Consider the following 21417-nt stretch of genomic DNA (forward strand, 5'->3'; position numbering starts at 1 on the left):
TTCTGGGGAGGCCCAGGTGCACCCGATTTCCTCCGATATCCACCAGCTCCATCAGGGAAAGAGTGGCTACCAGGGAGTTCGGAAGGCCATTGGCTCTGCGGAGAAGCATGAATACGTGCTTGATGATCCAGAGATCAAAGCCATGAAGTATGTTCAATGGGACGGCATGTGAGTATTAACAGTGACTCACCTTTATGAAATATTAATCGGCTCTACAGCACTCCGAAGGCGATATGTGACCCTGACGCTGATGTCCCTATCCTTGTCATGCTGGCAGGGGCCCCACGTGATAAGGACTGGGCCAATGTGCAACAAGGTGCCTTTGAGGCTATGGAGCATGCTCAGGGCAGCTTCCGCTGCAGCAAGAAGAAGCATCGGCGAGGCGACTATGTGGTGGCGGCCACAGGCATATCCTATGGCGGTGGACAGAAAGTAAGTCCATCTCTGGCCTTTGACGTGGAAGGTAACTGATTATTGAGCTAGGCTCCAGGGAACTTGGCTATACAAGGGGTGATTAACCTGATGGTAATCAGGCTGCTCCTTGATAATCCATACATAAAGCGAATCGTTGGTTTTGCTAACCGTGAGTAACTCAGAGTTTCTTTTAAGGGTGGAACTGACTTTGCGTCCAGAGGCCTTTGATCTCTTTGCACCTCGCCTCTATGCCTACTATGCCAAGACGATGGACGATCTCTGCAACTGGAACCCTAAGCTAGAGAGGCATTATCCACGGTCGGTTTTTGCCTGCTGCGCGTGGAATTTGGCCAAGTCAGTCTGGACTTTTATCCATACTGACCACCTGAACCTCGCTTTTGGGTGGTGTGCTGTCACAGCACTGGGCAAGTTTGATCCTAGGAAGGGTGGCCACCTCATTATATGGGATCTCAAGCTTGTGATTGAATTTCCCCCAGGGTCGACTATTTTTTTATGTTCTGCAATTCTGCGCCATTCTAACATCCCTGTTCGGCCTGGGGAGAGCAGGTTCTCATTTACGCAATGGACGGCTGGTGGGTTATTTAGATGGACTGACTTTGGGTTTCGGTCAGCTGGGTCATTTGAGAAGGAGGTAGGAAAGCAAGCTGCTGAAGAAGCAAATACTGCGCGTTGGCGAGAAGGTGTATCTTTGCTCCCCCGTCTATCAGATTTATGTTGTTGGGCAATATAATAGATCTTTTTGTGTTATGCTACTCTGAATCACTACTATCACTGGTTTGAATGTCCAAGCGTGATTCAAACTCAGCTAGGAGAGTCAATGCCTTCGTCCATGTTACCGCCCGAGGCCACCATGTCTGAAATCCTAATCCAATGCTTACATGTTTCCTGCCACTCTTGATCGACTCAACTTCAGGGTAGCCAGCCTCAGGCCACTCGGAAACATGGACATTCAAACCCAATGGGATGAAATCCGCTGCCAAGAGATCTTGGAGAGCAGATAAGAAATCACCAGTTATATCATCGGGAAAAGGACTGCTGGACTCTGGGACAGCAATAGGATCATGTCGTACATGTCGCTCTTGGTCGGCAGCAATCATGTCATCAAGCTGTTCATCTTCTTCTTCAACGTCTGAATGACCAGCGCCAGTTTGCCCAGGAGGGCGAAGGTCGCCTGCGGAGTCAACCCCATAGTATCGGTTTAGGATGTCAGGATGAATATCCTGAAAGTCGTCGCCATAGACCCCATGTTCCATTTGACCTACAAAGCGCATGTCCTTTGGGCACAAAGCAGTTAGAGAGCTAGAGCAAGATGCGAAAGAACAAATGACATACTACCGGCGTTTGGTCATGGCCCTCCCCAGAGATTGGGTGATGGTTCCACTCCTCCTTGAAGTCTTCACAATCTTGTCGTAGCTCAGGCAGGAAAAGATGATGAAGAAGCCATAGATGTGCAGGGTTCTTTGGGTCCAGCTGATGGAGCCGTTCAAGTCGAGAGAAGAAGGCCCGCCATCGCCGCGCAAACTGAGCTCCGACCTCAACCCATAGTCGCTCAATTCTGGTGTTCCGAGTGGAGCTGCCAGAGAGGTGAACAGGGCAGATGCAGAGGAATACAAATAACATATACCTTCCCCACATGAAAGAAGCACGGTTGGGACCGCGGTGCTTGATAACCCACACTGCTACCTCGATGTTTTCACCTCCGCGATCTCCCCGAACTCTGGATGGTAGTCCGTAGATGCCAACTGCATCAAGGAATAGGTTGAGAACTGTAGATACACGGTTATTGGTGTTTACTTGTATGCCTACAACCTAAACATAAAGATCAGTTGTGGAAGGGAGACAAGCTGCACCGAATAACGCACCGTCCTGCAAAACCCATCTACCATACCATGGACAACAAAGCCCCACCGGATCAGCTTATGGTAGCCATCAATGTGCCATAGATAATTGGGTCGTGGAACGCTGTACTCCTGCCGGTCAATTGCCTGATGGTTTCGGAGCACTTGACCAAGTCCATCAATGCGCCGGAGAGACATGCGAACCCGACGCTTCTGGACACGGAGGCCGTGGCGCTTCAGGAACCCAATCACATATCGTAGACCGGATGTTGGACGGTGCTTCTTGTAGAGCTGCACAAGCAAGTCAATGTCGGCATCGGAGATCTCAGAAAATCGGTGATAGACGCCATGCATCTTAAGCTGCTTGCTGACTGCATTACGGTGCATTCCGAGAAGTTCAGCCAGCTTTGTGATCGTAATTTTCCGTCGGGTTGACATAGCTTCGATAAGCCAATTCGGATCAATGACTTTACGAGGGCGACCACGACGGCCAGTGCGTTCCACGGTGACTGGAACAATACGGTGGATCTCGGATTGCTCGCTGGAGATATCATTAGATACTGGCGAGGATCGGACACACAACATGGACGTACACCCCTTGTGCCGCAAATGCAGCATCCTCTAATTCCACAGTCACCTTTGCTAGCGCATGAGCACAGTCTGCAGTCCATTGATCATTGCCCACATCCCTCGCCAATGCTTCCAGGATAGGTAGCATTCTCTTATAGATTTGTTCTGAGTGGATCCGGAGACGTAGCGGGTCACCATCTTCTTGTCGTAGGAGTTGAGTCGCTCGTGCATATGCCTCAGAAAGAATACCATGGGCACGCTGGACATTGGCAGACCAAATCTCAGACTCAGGGTGTAATGGGAGGTCAGGGAATGTCAGAGGGCGTGGATTGTCCATGTTGCAGTATAGGCAAGAGTGAGGATGACTAATCAGGGTAGACCACACGTCCTCAATCCTCAGCCAGCCACAACATCCAATGGACAATAGGCATCATCCTCTGTTCTATTACCCAGACGGGTCTTTGATTATACAGGTTAGTGATACCAAAGGGTACAAAAATCACTAAAGGTCAATTGAGCTGCAGGTGGGCAAGAACCGTACTCTATACAACATACACCTGGGACTGCTAGCCGACCGCTCTGAGACATTCCGGGCAATGACAGGGCTTCCACCACCAAGGGAGGGGCAAGAAGGAAAATCGGATGACCATCCCATGGTACTTCCTGAGGGTGTCAGTGAACCAGAGATGGATAGCTTGCTCGATTACATGTTCAAAGCGTGAGTGGCCTGCACATCAAGATTAACAAGGGCTTACCAAGAATACCTCAGGCGGCATGATGATGGAGTGAAGCAGGAGGATCTGATAGCTATCCTCAAGCTGTCGACAATGTGGGAGATACAAGATGGTCGCGAATACGCAATCAGGAGGCTACCTGAATTGATCAGAGGGAACGCACCTCTTCAGTTCTACCTTGCCCGGACTTATGACATTGTGGACTGGGTGGAGCCAGCCTTCAGGGAGCTGTTGAATACACCAATCCAAACAATCACAAAAGAAATGGCTCACGAGATCGGTCCTGAGGCATTCTATGTCCTGACTCACACAAGTGCGCAAATATCGGAGCACCGTCTTCTCCTTGCCTTCTTCCCATCAGATCCTGTTATCAATCCCGTCTGCCCTACTCCAGCCCTGTGCGCTAGCTCATGGACCAAGCAATGGTGGCACGGACTTGCAAAGCATCTCCTGCATCCAGACAGCACCTTGACCGGAGGACAAGTACTGGGGTTGTTGGAGGCAGCTCGGATTCCAGGGATGTGCATAGGCTGTCAAAAGGTAAACATCGACTGGGTACGAGACCAGGGAGTGATGGTACAGGATGAAGCAATGAGGGAGAAAGCGCTCAAGGAGGTGTTACTCTGGTTCATCCCTGAGAAAGTGGGGCCAAGCGAGCACGACGTGGGGAAGGAAGGAGCGGCGAGTGGAGAGGCTCAGGAGGAACAGGCATAGGACACAGCTTGAGAATGTGTATATACATAGATAATTCTTTGTGCTGGCAAGTGTGTATGCGTGATGCTAATGTGTACGTGCGATGCAATGCATGCGAAGCGGATTATGTGATCAATTGCCATATATGTACTCATTTTTATTAAAAGTGCAAACGGACCGTCATAATAGCCTGGGGAAGGAGCGAGTTGCAGGTACACCCAGAGGGAAATTACCCACGTCTTACTAGTCGGTAACAGGTCCGGATACGGGGCGACGGCCGGTGGTACCAAAGTTCGTCTCCGTGGCTGTCAAAGTTGGGAGGGAGCCACATGCGCGGGGAGTATACGTCCGAACTCAGGTACAGCTGAATTGCAGCTGCACTTGGACCATTCCTTCCGACCTTTCTCTGTGCGAACCGGAAATTAATTGAGCCTCAAACGAAGTTAGCCCGATCCAGTTTTCCGCTCTTGACGGCAAGACTACAGTGTATGTCACTAAGAGTCGGCACCTCTGTGGCACCTTAATTATGCCGCCGTAGGCAGCGAGAAAAAAATTTGAAACATAAACCTGGTCAAAAGACGCGTAATCCTGCATTTGCATTTTTTTGGGTGCTTACGTAAGCGTTCAAATATGGGGTCACCGAGCGTAACCTCATTTATTTGGGAGCCAGCTGCGTCCTGATCACTGAATATGGTTGTATAATACGTAAATGGGGGTCTCCGATGGAATTCCTGCGATAGGGAGTGTCCCACACGTCCAAAGCAAGTAGTGCCTTCACCCTAACCCTAGCCAGGCACGTGGCTCGGCTACCCTGGCCGTGATTACAAAGCTTCTCTTTATGGTAACTCCGCTTCATCTCCGACCCAAATTCAAATATGTGAAGGATTAAATTCTTAAAAGTCGGAATTTCGAGAAAATAATCAGATGGCTCGAAAGCTCTCGTGAAAAGGAATCAATTGGTCTGGTTTTCGGGACCTAAAAGTCGTTTCTCACGATCGTGATAGGATCCGCGGCTCGCCTATTGCCGAGTGGTCGGTTTTGAGCGCCTCACACTATACGAAAGCAAAACTTGACACTAAGAACGAACCAGGGTCAGCGAAGACAGTTGCATGGTAGATCTGCGCAGGGCGTACGGAAATTTCTTTTCGTTCAACATGACGTACACGCTGCATCCAGGGCCAAACCTGCTGAGGACAATCTGTCAACGTCAGCGAAGAGCTCTAACTTGAAGACAGGGTGTGATGGCAGTTCCGAAGCGGAGCTTTTGGGAGAATGTGGACGGGTCACGCTGTAGATAATCAGCAAAAGATAAGTAGTACATGCCATGCATAGCATTGGCTTTCTGATATAGCGGCGATCAACACTCACTGGGGTGGTGTCCCATGGATACAGAGTCAATTTTAACATCCGGAAGCGAGCAACACAGAGGGCTATGGCCGTCACGGGTCATCAACAAGGGGTGCCGGTCGACTTATCAGAGGGGCACTTGGACGTCGGCTTCGCGTGTCTGCACTGCTGCTGGTGGATAACGTTGTCGCAAATTTTGCGACCGAACACAAGTAAAGGGGGATGTCTTGCCTGTGGTGATCCCCGGTCATCTGAGACTAAACTCGAGCCCTGAGGAAGCCGGGGGATTCACGACCCTCATTGGCAAGACAACGCATCGGAGACTGGAGGGGATTTGTTCCTCCGGGTGACTCTGTGCTGTTCTGAGTCCCCAGGATCACGTCAAGGCTCCTAATGTCCACCGTCCAGACGTACCGAACCGACGGCGAATGAACAGATCCGAGGATCAACGTACGTACGCTGCATCCGAGTCTTTCATGACTCCAGGAGCTTTGTCCCTCCGACTGGCTCTGGACATGCTCCGCTCCGAGGTCCCAGGATCATGTTAAACATTCACCGCGCAGAGTCCGAGTTGAAGAAGGCGAAGGTGAACGAGCGCTGGGTCCAAGTATCAATAATAATAAAACGCCGCATTTTTCATGCTACAGCAGGTAAAGAGCCGACTCGGAAGGGGGCGCAGGGAAGCCTGGCGCGGCTCGTACATACATAGCTCTAGGGTTTAGATGCAAGCTTGAAAGAAGGATGGCGTGGCACCGCGGAGTCCGCGGAGCTCGTGAGGGGGTTCGGCGACCTTCGGCACTAGGAACCGAATTTATGAGACACCTGTGGATCGCAATTCCAAGAAAGGGCCGCAAGTTGTACGTGAGCACTTGCTAGTATTACAGAGACACATTTTACAGTAATGATACATCCAGATACACAAAGACAGGCGAAAATATCGATAGCAAACAAATGAACGACGAAAGCTACGAAAGCGGAACTTCGGGAACTATCTAGATTATGCGCCTTTTCCTTCTCGCCAGATCAAGTTTCGGAGGCAAGATCTCCTGGCTTCACAGGAACGCTCGCCGCGCTGCCCTCCTGCCGCAAAGTCGGGGCAAACTGCACCAACCCCTCCCTCCCCTTCTCTCCGACGGCAACAAACCCGACCTTCTTCACCGCCCCCTCATCTTCCCTCGTATCCCCGGTATCTTCCGTCCCCACAGTTCCCCTCCCAACCGTTTCCTTACCGATCCACGTCGTAGTCGTCGTCCTCCCGCCCCCAGCAAACATCCCGCTAATCCTGCTCCTTAGCCCAGTCGCCGCCTGGCTGCGCGAACGCGTCTTAAAGTGGATGTCCTCCCCGGTGTCGTCCATTTCCGAATCGCCTGCACCGCCGTCCGCGTGCATGCCGAGCGCGCGGAAGAGCGAGGTGGCCATGACGGGCAGATTTGCGACGGTCAGCGAGAGGCAGTCCTCGATCGCGGCAATGAGCACGACCTTGGTCCCGCCGACGGCGATGATGTAAGCCGCGTGCACGAGAGAGACTACCGAGGTTACGACTGGATTAGAGAGTGCCGATGGTTAGTGGGTGATATTAGAAGGATGCGAAGGGAGGGCATACTGGAGGTCGAGAAAATGACCATGAGGCGCCGACGAAGGCCTTTGCTTTGGATACCCCTGATTAGCCGCAAGGGAAGGAGCATCAGCAACAGGTCGGAAATCACATCCGCTAGATCAATCGCAGCCGTCAGCCTTCCAACCGGGGACTGCGCACACAACCCGGTACTCACTGACAATCTGGCAGATCGCCACCTGGCTGCCAAGCTCGCACTGTGGGCTCTTTACGTCTTTCCAAGCGCGCTTGCTCGGGGGCTCGCAGACCCACATGAGCTGGCAGAAGAAGAAGACGATCGCGAAGATAAATACGCCCGCGACGTACTTGAGGCGGTGGCGCATGGCGGGGTCGGGGTCGATGCGGATAATGGTGAAGAGGATGGAGAGGCGCGCGGACCATATAATGGTGTAGAAGGTGACGGCGATGAGGTAGTAGGCGGCGACGCGGCTAGTCTTGGAGAGCTGCGCCGGGTTCTCGACATGCATGAAGATGCCAGCAAATTGAATGAATAGGCTACATAAGACGAGAGATTATTAGCAACAGATATTCGCTGTAATGGCCGGTGCGGCGTACTTGATGAGGGCGAAGAAAGCCCAGGCATCGTCCCACCAGTATCGGCCCCTACGGATGTAGAGCCGCGCGACAGTCATGAAGATTGCGACGAATCCGCAGACCGCCTGCGTCACTGTGAATCATTGATGATCGTCGTTCAGCGAAACTGCGCTCTCCGAGAATGTCTGTGGAAGTAGAGAGGAACGTACGTTTGATCTGGACGAGCGGATCCTGCAGGTTGAGCCCCATGGCGAACTACGTCCAAGGCAAACGCAAAGGAGCGTGAAGACGGTGGTGGTGGTGGTGGTGGTACAGAAGAAAGAGCGGCCTGAAGCTCAAGCCTGAGAGCATTGGCGACGTATAAAGTCAGGAAACTTGGTCTCCGCGTTCATTCCATCAGCAGAGGAAGGAGTTCTTAAAATAGGCCAGTTGGCCAGTGTGGCCCACATGCCTGGCGAGTGGCGGTGTACATTTATTTAGATCGCATCATGACGATCTCGGCTATCGGCCATCTGCCCAGTCTGCTCCAGTCCTCCTCGGTAACTTCCAGCCAATCCTCGCTCTGCCCTCACTTCCCTTGTCAATGTACAAACGGCTGAGGTAAAGTCTGCTCTTTGCATCGACGTTCTGCCTAATTACAGTGAAAAGGGACTGAATAAACGCAAAGGGCTGAAGGCTATAGCTGGATGCTGGGTGCCTTGATTGACAATGTCTAGATGCCTCCGTATTCCATATGTGCCTTGTTCCGCTATGAATGCGAGAATCCGGCGCCTGTTTCCTAGAATAGCCTGTTGACTCTCATGCCTCAAAGGCGTCATCAGGCCCTGAAGCTCTGTATACACAGTACTCTATAGCAAAGTCTCTTGCCCTCCTTATGAATCATGCGAATCATGATGGCAGAACCAGCCTGGCCAACTGCTCCCATTGACATGTGATCTTTCCGTCGAGGTCAGCTTGATAGGGGCAGCGCCGGACGGAGTAGATCTTCGTGGGTTCACATATCCTGTCCAGCAGGGACGATCCATCATGATTACACAACTTACATTCACATACCGCCGCACCTCCAATCCCAAGTCCGAATTCAGCCCTTAATCCTGCGCGCCTCCCACCGGATCTTATCCCCGTCCCTACTCAGCAAAATAACCTTGCCCGCATTCTCGTCCCAATGATCCACCCGTCTCAGCTTTGGGCACTTCCCCGTCAGGACGCTTGCGCTCCTGTCGTTCTCCCTAACGCGGCTCCTGTCGGATACGCACAGCGCTGCCTGGCTGTCGTTACGGTCGTAATCCCCGTTGGAGACTTCGAAGAAGAACCGCGCGCCGTGGAAGGTCGTTAATTCTGTGAGACTGGCGAGGGTCACCGCCCACTCGGCCTGGGCAAAGAAATCTTGGCATCAGTACAGCTGCACCGTGTTCGTTGGGGGACTCACGGCGTTGGCGTTGGCGGGCGCTGCAAGCCTGTTTGCGCGCCCAGCGCTAGGCGGGTTTATCTTCTTGCCGATATCTAACCACGTCAAACCAGGGACACACTCCGCCAGCCGTTTAACCTCCTCCAAGTCATTCCACCCAGCCAGCTCAAGTCTTCGCACGCTGGCTCCGTACCTCTTCAAGCTGCCCAGGAACTCGCGATCCCCAGGCGTCGCTCCTCCACCCAGCTTGACGCCCTTGATTGTCTCCAGCGGCCTCGGCGTGTCGCACGGGCACACGAGCACGGAGCTCACCAGCTCCTTGCACGCGCGCACTTCGCGTAAGCGCGGCAAGGAGTTCGGGGCCAGGGCGAGCTGCGGTTTGCCGTTCCCCTCGAAGGTGATATCGATATGCAGAATTTCGAGGCAGGCATGGGCGGCGAGGAACGCTGAAGCTGCCGCGAAACCGTGCGCAGAGGAGCAGCGGATGCCGCCAAGGGTCAGGCTTTGCAGGCGCGACCAGCGACCACAGGTGAGGAGATTGTCGGCGAGGGGGGAGGTGAAGCCGGCACCTTTGGGACGCGCGTAGGCGACTTCTAGGGACTATGCAAGAGTACATTATTTTCAGTTTATAAGTATTCAAGAGCCGCATACCTCCAGTCGAGGACAACGGTTCAGCATGCTCTGGATTTGCGTCAGGGCCGGGTTCTTGGAGGCGCCGTACGTGTTTCCCGTGGCCTTGAAGGCCGCAGTGCGAAGCCCCGGGAGCTAAGTAGGAGATAAGGACCTCATTTCTGCATAGCAGCAGCGAGATAGGTATCCTACAACAAGCTGGTCCTTCTCATTCCCACCCTTATCCTCGTCCAAGTCACCAAATACGAGATTATCGCAGATCGTCACTTGCTGCAGATCAGGGCACTTGAGCAGCAGCGGCCATACCTCCTGCATGGAGATCGGCGAATGGCCGCACGCCCACACGACGGTCTGCACGCCCGTCATCTGCGCGAGCGCGTTGAGCAGGAACCTGCCATGCTTCTTATGCACCCCCTTCAACTCGTCGTCCGTCGACTCCAGGTCCGTGTCGCACGTTCTAATCCCCCGCGGGATGAGCTCCCGCCCCGCACCCCCCGCCCGCTCGTCGAGCACCTCGAGCGTCCGCACGTTCCGCGCCAGCGCACGGTTCACGCAGAGGTGGTTCCACACCCTCACCGCGCTTACCTTGCACCGCACCACGCGGTACTCAAAGTGCCGCGGGAACACGACGTCGCGCAGGCGCGCACACGTCAGCCCCAGCGTGAGCAGATCCCTTTTGGAATGGATGTGCGACGCGATGAGGTCGAGCACCTCCGCTGGCTGGGTAGAGAGGGCCGGGCGCGCGCCGCAGCCGAGCGCGACGAAGGGCTCGACGATGGCGAGGAGATGCAGCGAGAGCTTGTGCTCGTCATGCGTGAGCTTGTACGCGCATCCGCCGACCCGCGAAGGCAGGGAGGAGAGCAGTTTCTGGAGGGTGTGTAGCGCCGCTAAGGGTTCGGTGCGGGGGTAGGACTTGAGGGCGGTGTCGACCGTCTGGGACGGCGGTCGGCGGCCTGGGACTCTGCCCTTTGCCCCTGGCTTCGTTCTCAAGGACATTGCTAAGGAGAAGGGGATATGTCCCTCGCCTGAGGGCGGCGCAGCTATCAGCAACGCTATCAGTTAAAGCTGTGATGATATATTGAAGCTGTGTGATCCTTCCACGGTCCTCGGCGACGACGCGTGCCCGCGCGCGCTAATCAGAAGCTCGGTCAGTCACAGATCACGTGGTTGTGACATCCGACGTGTCATAATCCTCTGGTTATAAGACTTCACCTAGCTTTGCCTCTTCCAACATCCCGTCCCCGTTCGGATTTGTTACATGGGTGTTTGAGATTGGAAAATTGCACGTCGGGTCTGCCGCAGCCACAATGCGTACTATTTCAGTGACGCGACCCGACTGGCAGCTCAGTGCTGCGGTGACCATTCGCATCTCCGTATGGATAGACAAGGTTTTGAAAGCTGGATCTATGACAATTTCAAAAGTTCCTCCGTGTCGAAAAGAGGTATATAGAGGTAGCCTATCGAGAAAGACGCCAGGCGCCCAGCTTCCCCTTCACAAGTGATGGGTGTGGTCATTCAACCAGCTCAGGGAACAATGAAGGGAGAACTGTTTCACAACCGCCGGCGAACACAAAGTCCGCCCGTTCATCCTTCTCACTGGGATCCTTGTTGAACACTGCGACCTTGCCTCCGTGGCGCTGCACGCGGTAGGCGTACGTCGATGCCGGTCGGACCTAGACACAGAAGGTCTGTAAGCCAGAAGGAGATAGGTACAGTCATGTTACGCACCGTCGAAGATGTGCCGATCACGAGGCACATATCAGCCTTGTAGATAATGCTGTTGATTTCATCCAAGTGGTACGGCTTCTCTCCGAACCAGACGACGCCGGGGCGTGCCAGGGCACCGCACGCCGGGCAGCGTGGAAGCTCATCTAACGGGATGTTCACCTCTTTCGAACCAGCATCGTGATAGTCTTTGAAAGATGCATCAGCCGCGCCAAGGGCAGGGCAAAGAGGGTCCGTGCGGTCTTCGGCGCAGTAGTCGCAGACGGTGCATTTCACGTCAAAGATCCTGCCGTGCATCTCGAGGATGGAGTTTGGGAAGATGCTACGTTTTCGTGCAGGAGCAGTACCGGAGTCCGCCGTCAGGCGTTCGACAAGCGAATCTAAGGCAGTGACCGATAGCCGGTCGACGTTTTGCGTGACGAGGTGGAAGGACTTGACTTCCGGAGCGACTTTCCTGATATACAAAGGAACGGACATCTTCGCGATAACTTCATGCGCAGGATTGGGCTTTGCTTCCAATGCTCTGCGAAATATCTCAGTTTTGACCCTATAATGGAGGGAATTATCTGTACTTGGTCCTACGGTAGTGATAAAATTGCCAAACTAAAGACGGGTTCTCGCTGAATGCCTCGGGAGTGGCTAGAGCTGTGGCGTCCAAGGAGCGCCACATGCCGCCACCATCACGAAAAGTAGGTATGCCTTGCGGATTTTCAGTCGCTAGGCTAGTAAGCAAATGAAACATTTTTACCTGAAGCTGCTGAAAGACCAGCCCCTGCAATGACAATAATGTGCTGGCTGGTGCGAAAGGCGTCACGGAAGGCTTCCACCGAAGAGTTTGGCATGATTGATATCAGTATGATTCTGCAATCCGGACGTAACTTGATACAACTGAGGTAGTACCTATGTACGAGGAGAGAATACGACGAACCCACATCAGCACTTCTGCGAATCCCTGAGGACCTGAGAGTCCTGACAGCAACACGTCAGGACGACTACAAATTAGTGCCCCTCCTTTGAGAGGGGTTATGCCAAACCTGCAATACGTCGCACTTTTCGACCAACCGGCAAGTACCGGCGTGCCATGTTTGGCTCCAGTGGCACACGGCTACACAGCGCGGACTTAGAATTATCTCGCGTCCCTTGCAGCTAGACCCTGCATCGTCTTAGTTACATATCGAAGTCAAAAATCAGCACTAAATTTCATCTCAATTCACCACAGCAGCTACATGCTGTGAACTCTTCACTCTGAATCAAGGAACACTCTGCCCTCCGGTAGGCCCTTTGCCGCGCGTTTGCCGATACCCGAAAAGGGCATATTTGGCGCGGACAAACAACGCGCGCGTACGGTTGCCGAGCAGCACCAGGTCTATTTTCCAAAGTGCATTCGTCAGGGTGTCTGTCACCTTTACATCCCGCTGCAGGGTCCATGAGTGGCTGTGCGAGGTCTGGTCAGTCCCCTGACTGCATCGCCGGACTCCTTCTCCAGCACAGTTTCTGAGCATTTCTCTACTGTGTATGGCCTATGTATGACTTGCTAAAGTATAAGAAACAGCTACAGAATACAGAAAGTGTGCACAACTGCTCTAGAGAGCGCTTGAGGCGTAGAGCAAGTATCATGGGGGTCCCGGTGATACTCCGGGAAGTCCAGGAACATCCGTAGCCGGGAACTGAAGAGCTTCTCGATTCTCTCAAGCGAGATCTATGGTGACACTTGATCTGGATCTGTACTTGTCGTAACTTGTCAGTGAGTCCCAATCCTTTAGCAATAGCATATTATACCATACTACTCTGGTGCACTACTGTATTATTGTACTTTAATTTTGCTAGAATTTGCAACTTCTACAGGTCCGACTTTCGTGAACTCCCGAAGGCGCCGGACTCGGGGTGCGGGTCAATGGACTTCAGCTCGCCCAGCAAGTGCAACCGGCACGCAGAAACTTGGATCTCGGATAGTAAGAGTCCTTCAACAATACAGCAGCAAACTTAATTACTGGCTTCAGTCTTCTATCACTGCTCTTGACCCGGAGCACAGCTGGAGGGCGAATTCAAGTAGGCATGAGGAGCTGCGAAAGGAGGGTCTCCGGGTCCCACACCGCCGAGATCAGTATTGTATTTCCGGGGTCCGGATACGTAAGATCGTGCACTTGAGCAATGGCATTCGCGAAATAGACCTGGTGCTGCTCGGCAACCGTACGCGCGCAAACGTGATGTTCAGTGTCTTATTATGCAAACGACTGTATATCAGTAACGATTTCCCAAGCGACCGCTCAAGGAGAACAATTGAATGATTGCCTCATATGTGATGGTTATATAGGTCGAGAGCGGGAACCGGCGTTTATTAGAGACCAAACAAGTTCAAACAGGCCGCTTCGTGCGTGAGCAGGTATTGCCTACCCCCACTGATAGTGTCCGCTGTCCAGTGTCGAGTCTTGTTGGCCTTGTCCTGGTCCAGCAAAGACAAAGCATTGATGGAAGTCGTCCAAGAAAAGATAGGGGTAGTGATATATGGTGCATCTTGTACATATCTGCAATCGTCTTGCTGACATTCAGCACAGGTGAGCCCGAAACGGGGAAGAGAACGTTGGCCGCTGCTTTGGTGAGCTCGGGTTTTTGGCTGTCTGGCGTCGTTCTGACATCGCGCCAGACAGGAAGGGCATTTACTCGCCGACGTGATAAGAAGACCTACGTTATCGATGCACAACTCGGTAATAATGGTGCCGCACGTCCTATAGGCTTGGTCACGGTTGATGCCACACATCTCAAAACGTTCTCCAAGTCTCTGCTTGAGCAGGTCGCATCAGTAACGCGAGCGTCTGCTGTTGTAATTACGAAAGCGGATCTCGTACCCCGCGATTACTCCCCTGAACATCTTGCATTACTCCGGCAACAACCCTATATGGCTGCAAATTATGATGTAGAGTGCTTCGCTGTCTCCGCCACTACTAACGACAACGTGGACAATCTGCTTGCGTGGATAGGTACCAAGTCCTTTGCTGTATCTCTTTTTGTTGCTCACCGAGATACACAGTGGACACCTTCGCTCCTATCACAGCGACGCGGGCGGAGATCTCTTCATTTCGCCTGCAGTCATTTTTGCATTCTTTACTGGATGTAATTGCAGCATGCTTTGCCCTTCCAAATGCAACTCGGACTCCAGATGTCGGTACTGGTCCCTGCAGCGTAAATGAGACGAAATTTAATGTCATGCTTTACAGGTGGACGAGGAAGTATCCAAGCTTACCAGCTACGAGGACATTCGCTCCCTATTAAGAGGTGATCTAGCTGAGAAATGGGATGCCAACCTGAAACATCGTCTCCTCGCCGACCACGCACAATATGTTACGGTACATCGAATAACACCATCTTTGATCCTCAAGGAAGGTTCGGCGTGTGGCCCTTCTGAGCGCGCCACCATGGAATATGTTCTCCAGCACACTACGATACCTGTCCCACGTGTCCACTGCCCGGACCAACCCCATCTCATTATGGATCACATAGAAGGGGAAATGCTATCTGAATGCTGGGATCAGCTCTCCTCTTTCATGCAGTTTCGTATTGCGTGTACGTTGCGGCTATATGTCAGACAGTTGCAGAACCTGAAGTCCCAGCATGTCGGCGATGTGGAGAGTGGATATGCAGGGGGGATCTTCTTTGACGGGAGCTGGTATGGGCCATTCGATTCCGTCAAACGCTTCCGGCAGTTCTGCGAATGGATAGCCTTTGAGGGCTGGAGACCATTTGCATGTGCAGCCCGACTAAATCAGCGGCCAATACCTCCCTTGCCAAATTCCTGCAGTGACTGGGCACCCGTCTTTACGCATGGCGACCTCAACCCGAGCAACATTCTGCTCAGCAAAGATGGTGTCCTCTGGGTTATTGATTGGGGCGAAGCCGGCTTCTATCCGTCATGTATGGAGACACTTGTCATGCGCCACCATGATACGGTGGTGCATGCAGAAGACCATCCGCCATCATGGAAGCGCTACAGGGAGTTCATTGCAGGTATAGCTACGAAGGAGGAACAGGAATTCTGGGGCCATTTTCATACAGCTATTCATCGTTTTCCCGGCAGAGATATACAGTAAGGGACAATTCGATAGTATCTCCAATACATGTACGTGAAGGCACGACTTTAAATGGAAAAGCTGAACCATATTGTACAGACTGTACCACTACATCGGAGGGTCATAGAATTGTCCTTCGACGGGCGGGAAAGGGACCTTAGCCTCATTCTCCTTGGCGTACTTCTCGATACTCCCTATAGCCTTGTCAACATCCGTGCCTTTGATCCACCCTTTGGAAACATATGCACGAAGTAGCTGCAGTTGCCAATACAGACAACCGCTGCCAAGGGGACTAAACATGTAATATTGTCGCCTTTCGGCTAGAACGAGGTCGACAATGTCCCGCACGGTGATAGTGCATAAGAACTTGATTTCTTCCAACACGCCAGACCTGCGTGAAACCAGGCCTTTTTCCGCAGTTCGAAGGTGTATGTGCAGGCTCCCGAAAAGGTTCGTTTCTTCTCCGGTGTGGAATTCGTGTTCGAGGGGTTGGTGCATATTCATTGAGATACCAGCAATGGTCTGCTTGGGCGCAACGACGATTTGGTCAACGAGCTTGTAGCTGGAGATCCAGTGATGCAAATTCCCCGACGTGCACCATATCGTTACACTGCTGAGCGGCTTGTCTCGTATATCACTTGTACGATCGTCAAGGACGGGCTCGGGATAAGATTCCATGACCTAGGTATTTTTAAATCGGTCCGAGGACATAATCTTAGTACAGGACGTACTGCTGAACGTAGAAACAAACAGACGGGCGCCTAGGGTGGAGATGAGGCAGATGCGATAAGGTAGCACTTCGAGGAGCCTTCTTATATTGTAAAGGCATCCCTTGCGGCCCCGAAAGCGCAAGTCATGAATATGAGATATCACTTGATGAAGGAAAAGAGTTTTTTCTCGGCCTCAAAGGTGCAGTATTGTTCTGATCGGGTGCAGTAACGCTACTTACCAGAATGAAGCATTGGCCGTTGTCCGCCTACGGCGTATCCGTTGACAATCCAGGTTGGGAAAGACGCCAGAAGCCTCCTACTGCAAGAGCCTCTCGGTCAGTGCCTGCTGAGAAGTCAAGCTCAGACGATGTACATCACTTCGACTAGGTTGATCTGAACTCACCAGGGGAGTCACAGCATGCAATAATAGGTGGCACAATATGACCACCAGATGCTCACGGAAGAGCTGTGTTTGTGGTGCGACCGAGTCTGTGGTTCCAAATTATTGTTGTGCGGAATCAGACCGGTGCCCGTCCCTACCGAGGACTAGGCTCCCAATGGTGTCTACCCTTTAGCGTTACTTTCACCGAGATTCTTGCGTTATATCAACTTCGAATATCGACTTCTATATCAATTTGGAAACAATATGGACCTTCCTGTTTAACGATGCCGCAATGAGAGGACCTGTAAAGGAACATATGGTAGCGCATACATGCAGCCGCCATCCATTGACTGTAATCGGCACAGAGAGGTCGTGGGTGCAGTATGAACAGGGCCAGGCTGGATCCAGCAGATCAGACAGCTTACAGTGACTCGAGTCATCCGTCGCAACGGCGAACAGACTGCAGAAGCCGAGTTGTCCGAAGGAAGTTAATAAGAGACGCACTGCAAGAACACGCATTGATTAGGATGCTGATAAGCGAAGGAGCCCTCGGGGCGAGTCAGAGCCTGGCATAAATACGATCCTTCATGACAGGCCCGGTATCCTATTGTCCAGGATGTATGTACATCATGGGGCAAGAGCTACTTGCTTTCGGACAAGGTACAGACGCGACGGCGAAGAGAGCTGCAGTCCCAGATTGTTAATCTAGACTGTATACCGTCAACGAAAAGATGGAGAGTAATTGACAGTGACATGCGCAGGAAACATATCGCCATGAGAGGAAGGTGACGGTGATAGTCCGTGCGGGCGCACGTCTCATTGGTAGCCAATGGCTTGGGGCTTCCGCGCAAGCCGGGGCGCAGTAGTCCGTCCGTGATCACACGTATTTGGTAGTCTCTCGGAGAGTGAGAGATGGCTCGGGGTGACTCATTGGTAGCAGCGGTACCTGTGGTCATGCGTGAGATCAAGGTGCTGTACAGCTTGAAAGGAAACACACTGTACGCCCTTTATGGAGTATACACACCAGCTTCTGAGATAGGAAAGCTTTGCGAGTGTGATTGACGAGAACACCTGGACATGTGTCCAATACCCTAGGACTCAAGCCAGATCAAAGGAGGCAGGAGACTACAGATGGTTGCCAGCTACACGATTTCATACTTGGGATTTCTTCAGTGTGTGAGCATCGCGTTCAAAGTTATAGCCTGTTGTGACTTTGAAGCCAGCCTCGGAGGACAGCCTTTGGCCAGCCTTAACGCGAGTCGCACGTGGAAGTGTGGCTGCGGGGTAACGCGCTATGATGGCTTCCGCGTCCACGACGACGGTAGCGACAACGACGACGGAATGTCTCGCGTCTGCGAACGATATTCTCGCCGCTCACGCAGCTCTCATAGCACGCGTGAAGTCGAGTCAAGCTGCCCGACGACGCCATCTACAGTCGCTGCCGTCGCCGCCGCATGAGCTCGTGCGACTTCCTCTCATCCCGACGCCTTCGCAATCGCGGTCGCCCTCTCCCCCCTCTACGCCGGATTTACCCCCGCAGAAACCTAGAGAGATACGACCGGACCTGCCTCCTGCGAAGCGTGCACGACTAGCGAGGTATAGGAACTACGTGCCTGAGGAGGAGACCATTAGGAATGATTACTCCCAGCGTTACGTCGACGGCGGTGAATGGCCGCAGAACTGGGTGATAGGTGCAGAACCTGAGCGAAGATTTGAGGAGTACGCTTTCCTTGCATCTCCACGAACCTCTTTGTACTCAGTGATGTATCTCGTATGTGGAACTTCATCTTAGGTATCCCAAGCAACAGCGCCTCCTGACGCTCAAGAAAGCTTCCGTGAACGAACACTCCCTTCCATCCTCTTACCTCCCTTATTCCTCCTTCTCTTCCCTAACCACTCCCTCTCCCGCCAAATTCGATGTAATTCTCATAGATCCACCCTTCTCTTCTTCGTTCACTTGGGACAATCTACAAGAACTCCCGATACCAGCGTTAGCTGCGGACCCTTCATTCGTCTTCCTATGGGTGGGAAGCGGGGCTGGCGAAGGTCTTGAACGCGGTCGGGAGACGCTTGCTAAGTGGGGCTATCGACGGGCGGAGGATATTGTTTGGGTGAAGACGAATAATAAGAGTAACAAGGGTCCAGGGGTGCGTCGTCCATCTCGAATATGACACATTGGATAGGTATTGACACCATGACCTAGACAGACCCTCCGACTACTTCTCTGCTGACTCGGACTAAACAACATTGCCTGATGGGTATACGTGGGACCGTCCGTCGATCGACGGACAGTTGGTTTGTTCACTGCAATGTTGGTAGGCATCACATCATCTATGTATCAGAGCATCATACAATCGCTGACTCTCCACAGATACAGACGTGATCATCTGGGAAGGAGACCCGTCCGACCCGACTCTGAAGCCTCCCGAGATGTACACATTGATCGAGAACTTCTGTCTCGGAATCAGGAGGCTCGAAATTTTCGGGCACGCTCGCGCAAGTTTGAGAAGAGGATGGGTCACCGTCCTCACAGAGGGCGAGGAGGAGAAGATGGAGCCCGAAGCAGACGGCGGGGTCAAGCAGTGGGATCGTGAGGCGTGGGAGACGAGGCTAAAGGAGATGGGCAGTGGGGGCAAGTACGTCGTGCCCATGACGCCGGGTGAGTCCCCTTGTGGTACGGGTGCTTCGTTTTGCTGATTGCTCGCATGCAGAGATTGACGCCCTGAGACCCAAGTCGCCAGTCCGCGGCGGCTCATCCAACACTCACATGGGCGTCGGCGGCGGCGTATCCCTGGGCGTCCCTATGAATGCCAACAACGCGACGTCCGGGGTTGTGCCCCTGGGTGGCGCCGCGATGCGCATGGGCGCGCGGGGCATAGTCGGCGGCGGCGGCGGTGCCGGCAATGTCAATGTCGGCTTCGGGAACAGGGGACAAATGAACCAGATGGGCGGCATGATGCCGATGGGGATGGAAGGGATGCCCTGGAACGGGATGGGGATGAACCCTGCGATGGGTATGGGTCAACAGGGGATCAATATGAACCCTGCAGCGCCGGGAATGGGCATGGGCGTGGGTATGGGCATGAACATGCCGGGGATGGAGGGTATGGGTATGGGTATGGACGGGTTCATGGGCGGAGACTTTGGTACGGGCTGGCAGGAGGGTATGGGGATGGGACAACAGGGTATGGGCATGGCTCCTGCCATGATGGGGAATGCGGCGATGATGCAGAATATGATTATGAATGGGATGGGACAGCCGGCGATGGGCATGGGTGGGATGGGCATGGGAAATCTGATGGGGAATCCGGGGATGAGTGGGATGGGCGGGATGAATATGGGTATGGGTATGGGTATGGGGAATATGGGGTGGGGGATGGGTTGGGAGGGTAATCAGTGAGTTGTATCGGTTGCGTTGTTGGATGTTTTGCTTGTGTAATGTCCATCTGCTGCTTGCGTCCTTCCCTTTGGCTCCTCCTCACAGGTCATCCGAAGTGAACTTAGATTGGTGCCAGAATGGCACTGCTCCGTCACCAACAAGGTATCGAGCGTGTATTTTACATCTTTGACTTCGTATGCTCCCTTACTCTCCTCTATACTTACTGCCCCAGCTGGGGAATCTCATTCCTCCATACCGCTCCCGCAGCTTTACCCACTTCGACCGCGATTTCCCGGACAGCCTTGACCTGCTCGGGACTGCCTCCATTCCTCACAGAGCCCTTTAAATGCCATTCAATCTGTCGCGGGACATCCATTGCGATATTCGACACCAGCATGATGTAAGAGTTCTCCAGCCCAGAGATGAGGTCAGAGAAGGAATACGCATAGCCGTATGCATGGGTGATGCAGAAGAATCCTGACATATCAAGGTCAGTTGCAGTTGAACAAGGTTCCACTAGTAAGTTTCCGCACCGAAGTCCGGATAGATGGACTCGAGGAGCTTCTGCGTCTGTTCTGCCGTTTCACCGTACGTTTCATTGAAGTACTTCTGACCTGAGGCCGTCCAATGTTCCGTCGGCAGTGTCTTGTCACTGGATGATGGACATTCAAACAGTCGATAAGACCTCGTAGATCCATGGATCATACCGAATCATCTCCTTATCCCTCAGATTCTCTGGTGTAGCCCCGTACAACGCCACAAGGCCGTTGATAGCCTGCCACAATCATCAATATGCCTCAACCTCGCGACTTGAGGCTCTGATACTGCACACCTTAGGGTATCCGATGAGGATCCCGCACTTGAACAGCGCATCGCGGATCTTGCGCACGAGGTGCCGCTGCTCGTCCTCGCTGGCGCGCAGCCCCTTGATGTCGTTCAGCGCGCTCTGGAATACGGCGGGGATGGCCTCGGGGTAGTTGAACGCGCTGAACACCACCGCCGCGGCGAAGAAGTACGGGTTCTGGAGGTATTCTTGGGCGGTCGCTGGGGGGGAGGAAGAGGTGGGGTAGAGGCTTTTGATGCGGTCGAGGAGCTCTGGAGTCGCGAGGTGAGCCATTGCTGCTGTCCTATCTAAATGACGATTGGAGGGTAGGGGCTAGAAGAGAGGGCGCCTGGAAGAGACTGCTTTGCGCGTCTGTGGGCGTACATCATAGAAGTTCGGATTCCGGGATTCATCGGAGGGAAGTATCAGATAAGACTCGTGATACTTCGATATAGGCCGGAGTATGCTATACTGCGGGTTCTTCATGTGATGGACTCTAGTCTTATACGACTACACGCCCTTAGACTGCC

General features: G+C 53.1%; 9 protein-coding genes across 9 annotated transcripts; 4 read left to right on the top strand and 5 right to left on the bottom strand.

Annotated features, from left to right (window-relative positions):
• Positions 1–516: 516 nt before the first annotated feature.
• GLOTRDRAFT_41110 (uncharacterized protein) lies at positions 517–1165 on the top strand (the record flags this gene model as incomplete). Its single annotated transcript, XM_007867338.1, has 2 exons — positions 517–583; positions 633–1165. Coding segments are annotated over 2 exons (600 nt in total), but the record flags the coding sequence as incomplete, so codon positions are not given.
• Positions 1166–3439: 2274 nt separating this feature from the next.
• On the top strand, positions 3440–4291 carry GLOTRDRAFT_93318 (uncharacterized protein; the record flags this gene model as incomplete). Its single annotated transcript, XM_007867606.1, has 2 exons — positions 3440–3561; positions 3592–4291. 2 exons carry the CDS (start codon positions 3440–3442, stop codon positions 4289–4291), a joined length of 822 nt encoding a protein of 273 aa, XP_007865797.1.
• Positions 4292–6482: 2191 nt separating this feature from the next.
• On the bottom strand, positions 6483–8073 carry GLOTRDRAFT_138555 (uncharacterized protein). The gene is made up of 5 exons (XM_007867607.1): positions 7976–8073; positions 7788–7899; positions 7390–7727; positions 7221–7328; positions 6483–7143 (listed from the first exon to the last, which is right to left on the bottom strand). Exons 1-5 carry the CDS (start codon positions 8013–8015, stop codon positions 6641–6643), a joined length of 1101 nt encoding a protein of 366 aa, XP_007865798.1. The 5' UTR covers positions 8016–8073; the 3' UTR covers positions 6483–6640.
• Positions 8074–8726: 653 nt separating this feature from the next.
• Positions 8727–10851, bottom strand: GLOTRDRAFT_60525 (uncharacterized protein). The gene is made up of 4 exons (XM_007867608.1): positions 9997–10851; positions 9826–9939; positions 9196–9774; positions 8727–9138 (listed from the first exon to the last, which is right to left on the bottom strand). Exons 1-4 carry the CDS (start codon positions 10798–10800, stop codon positions 8848–8850), a joined length of 1788 nt encoding a protein of 595 aa, XP_007865799.1. The 5' UTR covers positions 10801–10851; the 3' UTR covers positions 8727–8847.
• Positions 10852–11161: 310 nt separating this feature from the next.
• Positions 11162–12371, bottom strand: GLOTRDRAFT_115993 (DHS-like NAD/FAD-binding domain-containing protein; the record flags this gene model as incomplete). The annotated part of the gene is made up of 4 exons (XM_007867609.1): positions 11162–11477; positions 11533–12052; positions 12102–12228; positions 12278–12371. The coding sequence occupies 4 exons, from the start codon at positions 12369–12371 to the stop codon at positions 11316–11318; spliced, it is 903 nt and encodes a 300-aa protein (XP_007865800.1). The 3' UTR covers positions 11162–11315.
• Positions 12372–14425: 2054 nt separating this feature from the next.
• Positions 14426–15614, top strand: GLOTRDRAFT_128976 (uncharacterized protein; the record flags this gene model as incomplete). The annotated part of the gene is made up of 3 exons (XM_007867610.1): positions 14426–14507; positions 14558–14688; positions 14745–15614. The coding sequence occupies 3 exons, from the start codon at positions 14426–14428 to the stop codon at positions 15612–15614; spliced, it is 1083 nt and encodes a 360-aa protein (XP_007865801.1).
• An 87-nt stretch (positions 15615–15701) lies between these two features.
• On the bottom strand, positions 15702–16271 carry GLOTRDRAFT_128977 (uncharacterized protein; the record flags this gene model as incomplete). Its single annotated transcript, XM_007867611.1, has 1 exon — positions 15702–16271. One exon carries the CDS (start codon positions 16269–16271, stop codon positions 15702–15704), a length of 570 nt encoding a protein of 189 aa, XP_007865802.1.
• Positions 16272–17982: 1711 nt separating this feature from the next.
• Positions 17983–19382, top strand: GLOTRDRAFT_41260 (MT-A70-domain-containing protein; the record flags this gene model as incomplete). The annotated part of the gene is made up of 4 exons (XM_007867351.1): positions 17983–18404; positions 18478–18832; positions 18889–19000; positions 19057–19382. The coding sequence occupies 4 exons, from the start codon at positions 17983–17985 to the stop codon at positions 19380–19382; spliced, it is 1215 nt and encodes a 404-aa protein (XP_007865542.1).
• Positions 19383–20284: 902 nt separating this feature from the next.
• GLOTRDRAFT_128979 (uncharacterized protein) lies at positions 20285–21181 on the bottom strand (the record flags this gene model as incomplete). The annotated part of the gene is made up of 4 exons (XM_007867612.1): positions 20285–20541; positions 20598–20716; positions 20772–20839; positions 20897–21181. The coding sequence occupies 4 exons, from the start codon at positions 21179–21181 to the stop codon at positions 20285–20287; spliced, it is 729 nt and encodes a 242-aa protein (XP_007865803.1).
• Between the last annotated feature and the right edge of the window lie 236 nt (positions 21182–21417).

This window comes from Gloeophyllum trabeum (assembly GCF_000344685.1).
Source record: "Gloeophyllum trabeum ATCC 11539 unplaced genomic scaffold GLOTRscaffold_00006, whole genome shotgun sequence".
Lineage (NCBI taxonomy): Eukaryota > Fungi > Basidiomycota > Agaricomycetes > Gloeophyllales > Gloeophyllaceae > Gloeophyllum > Gloeophyllum trabeum.

Coding starts and splice junctions, on each gene's coding strand:
- GLOTRDRAFT_138555 (XM_007867607.1), bottom strand. CDS start 8,015: ATGGGGCTCAACCTGCAGGATCCGCTCGTCCAGATCAAAC. Junction 7,329..7,389: donor GGCGATCTGCCAGATTGTCA/GTGAGTACCGGG, acceptor CGATTGATCTAG/CGGATGTGATTTCCGACCTG. Junction 7,144..7,220: donor GGTCATTTTCTCGACCTCCA/GTATGCCCTCCC, acceptor TAACCTCGGTAG/TCTCTCTCGTGCACGCGGCT.
- GLOTRDRAFT_60525 (XM_007867608.1), bottom strand. CDS start 10,800: ATGTCCTTGAGAACGAAGCCAGGGGCAAAGGGCAGAGTCCCAGGCCGC. Junction 9,940..9,996: donor ATGAGAAGGACCAGCTTGTT/GTAGGATACCTA, acceptor TCTCCTACTTAG/CTCCCGGGGCTTCGCACTGC. Junction 9,775..9,825: donor ACCGTTGTCCTCGACTGGAG/GTATGCGGCTCT, acceptor ACTCTTGCATAG/TCCCTAGAAGTCGCCTACGC.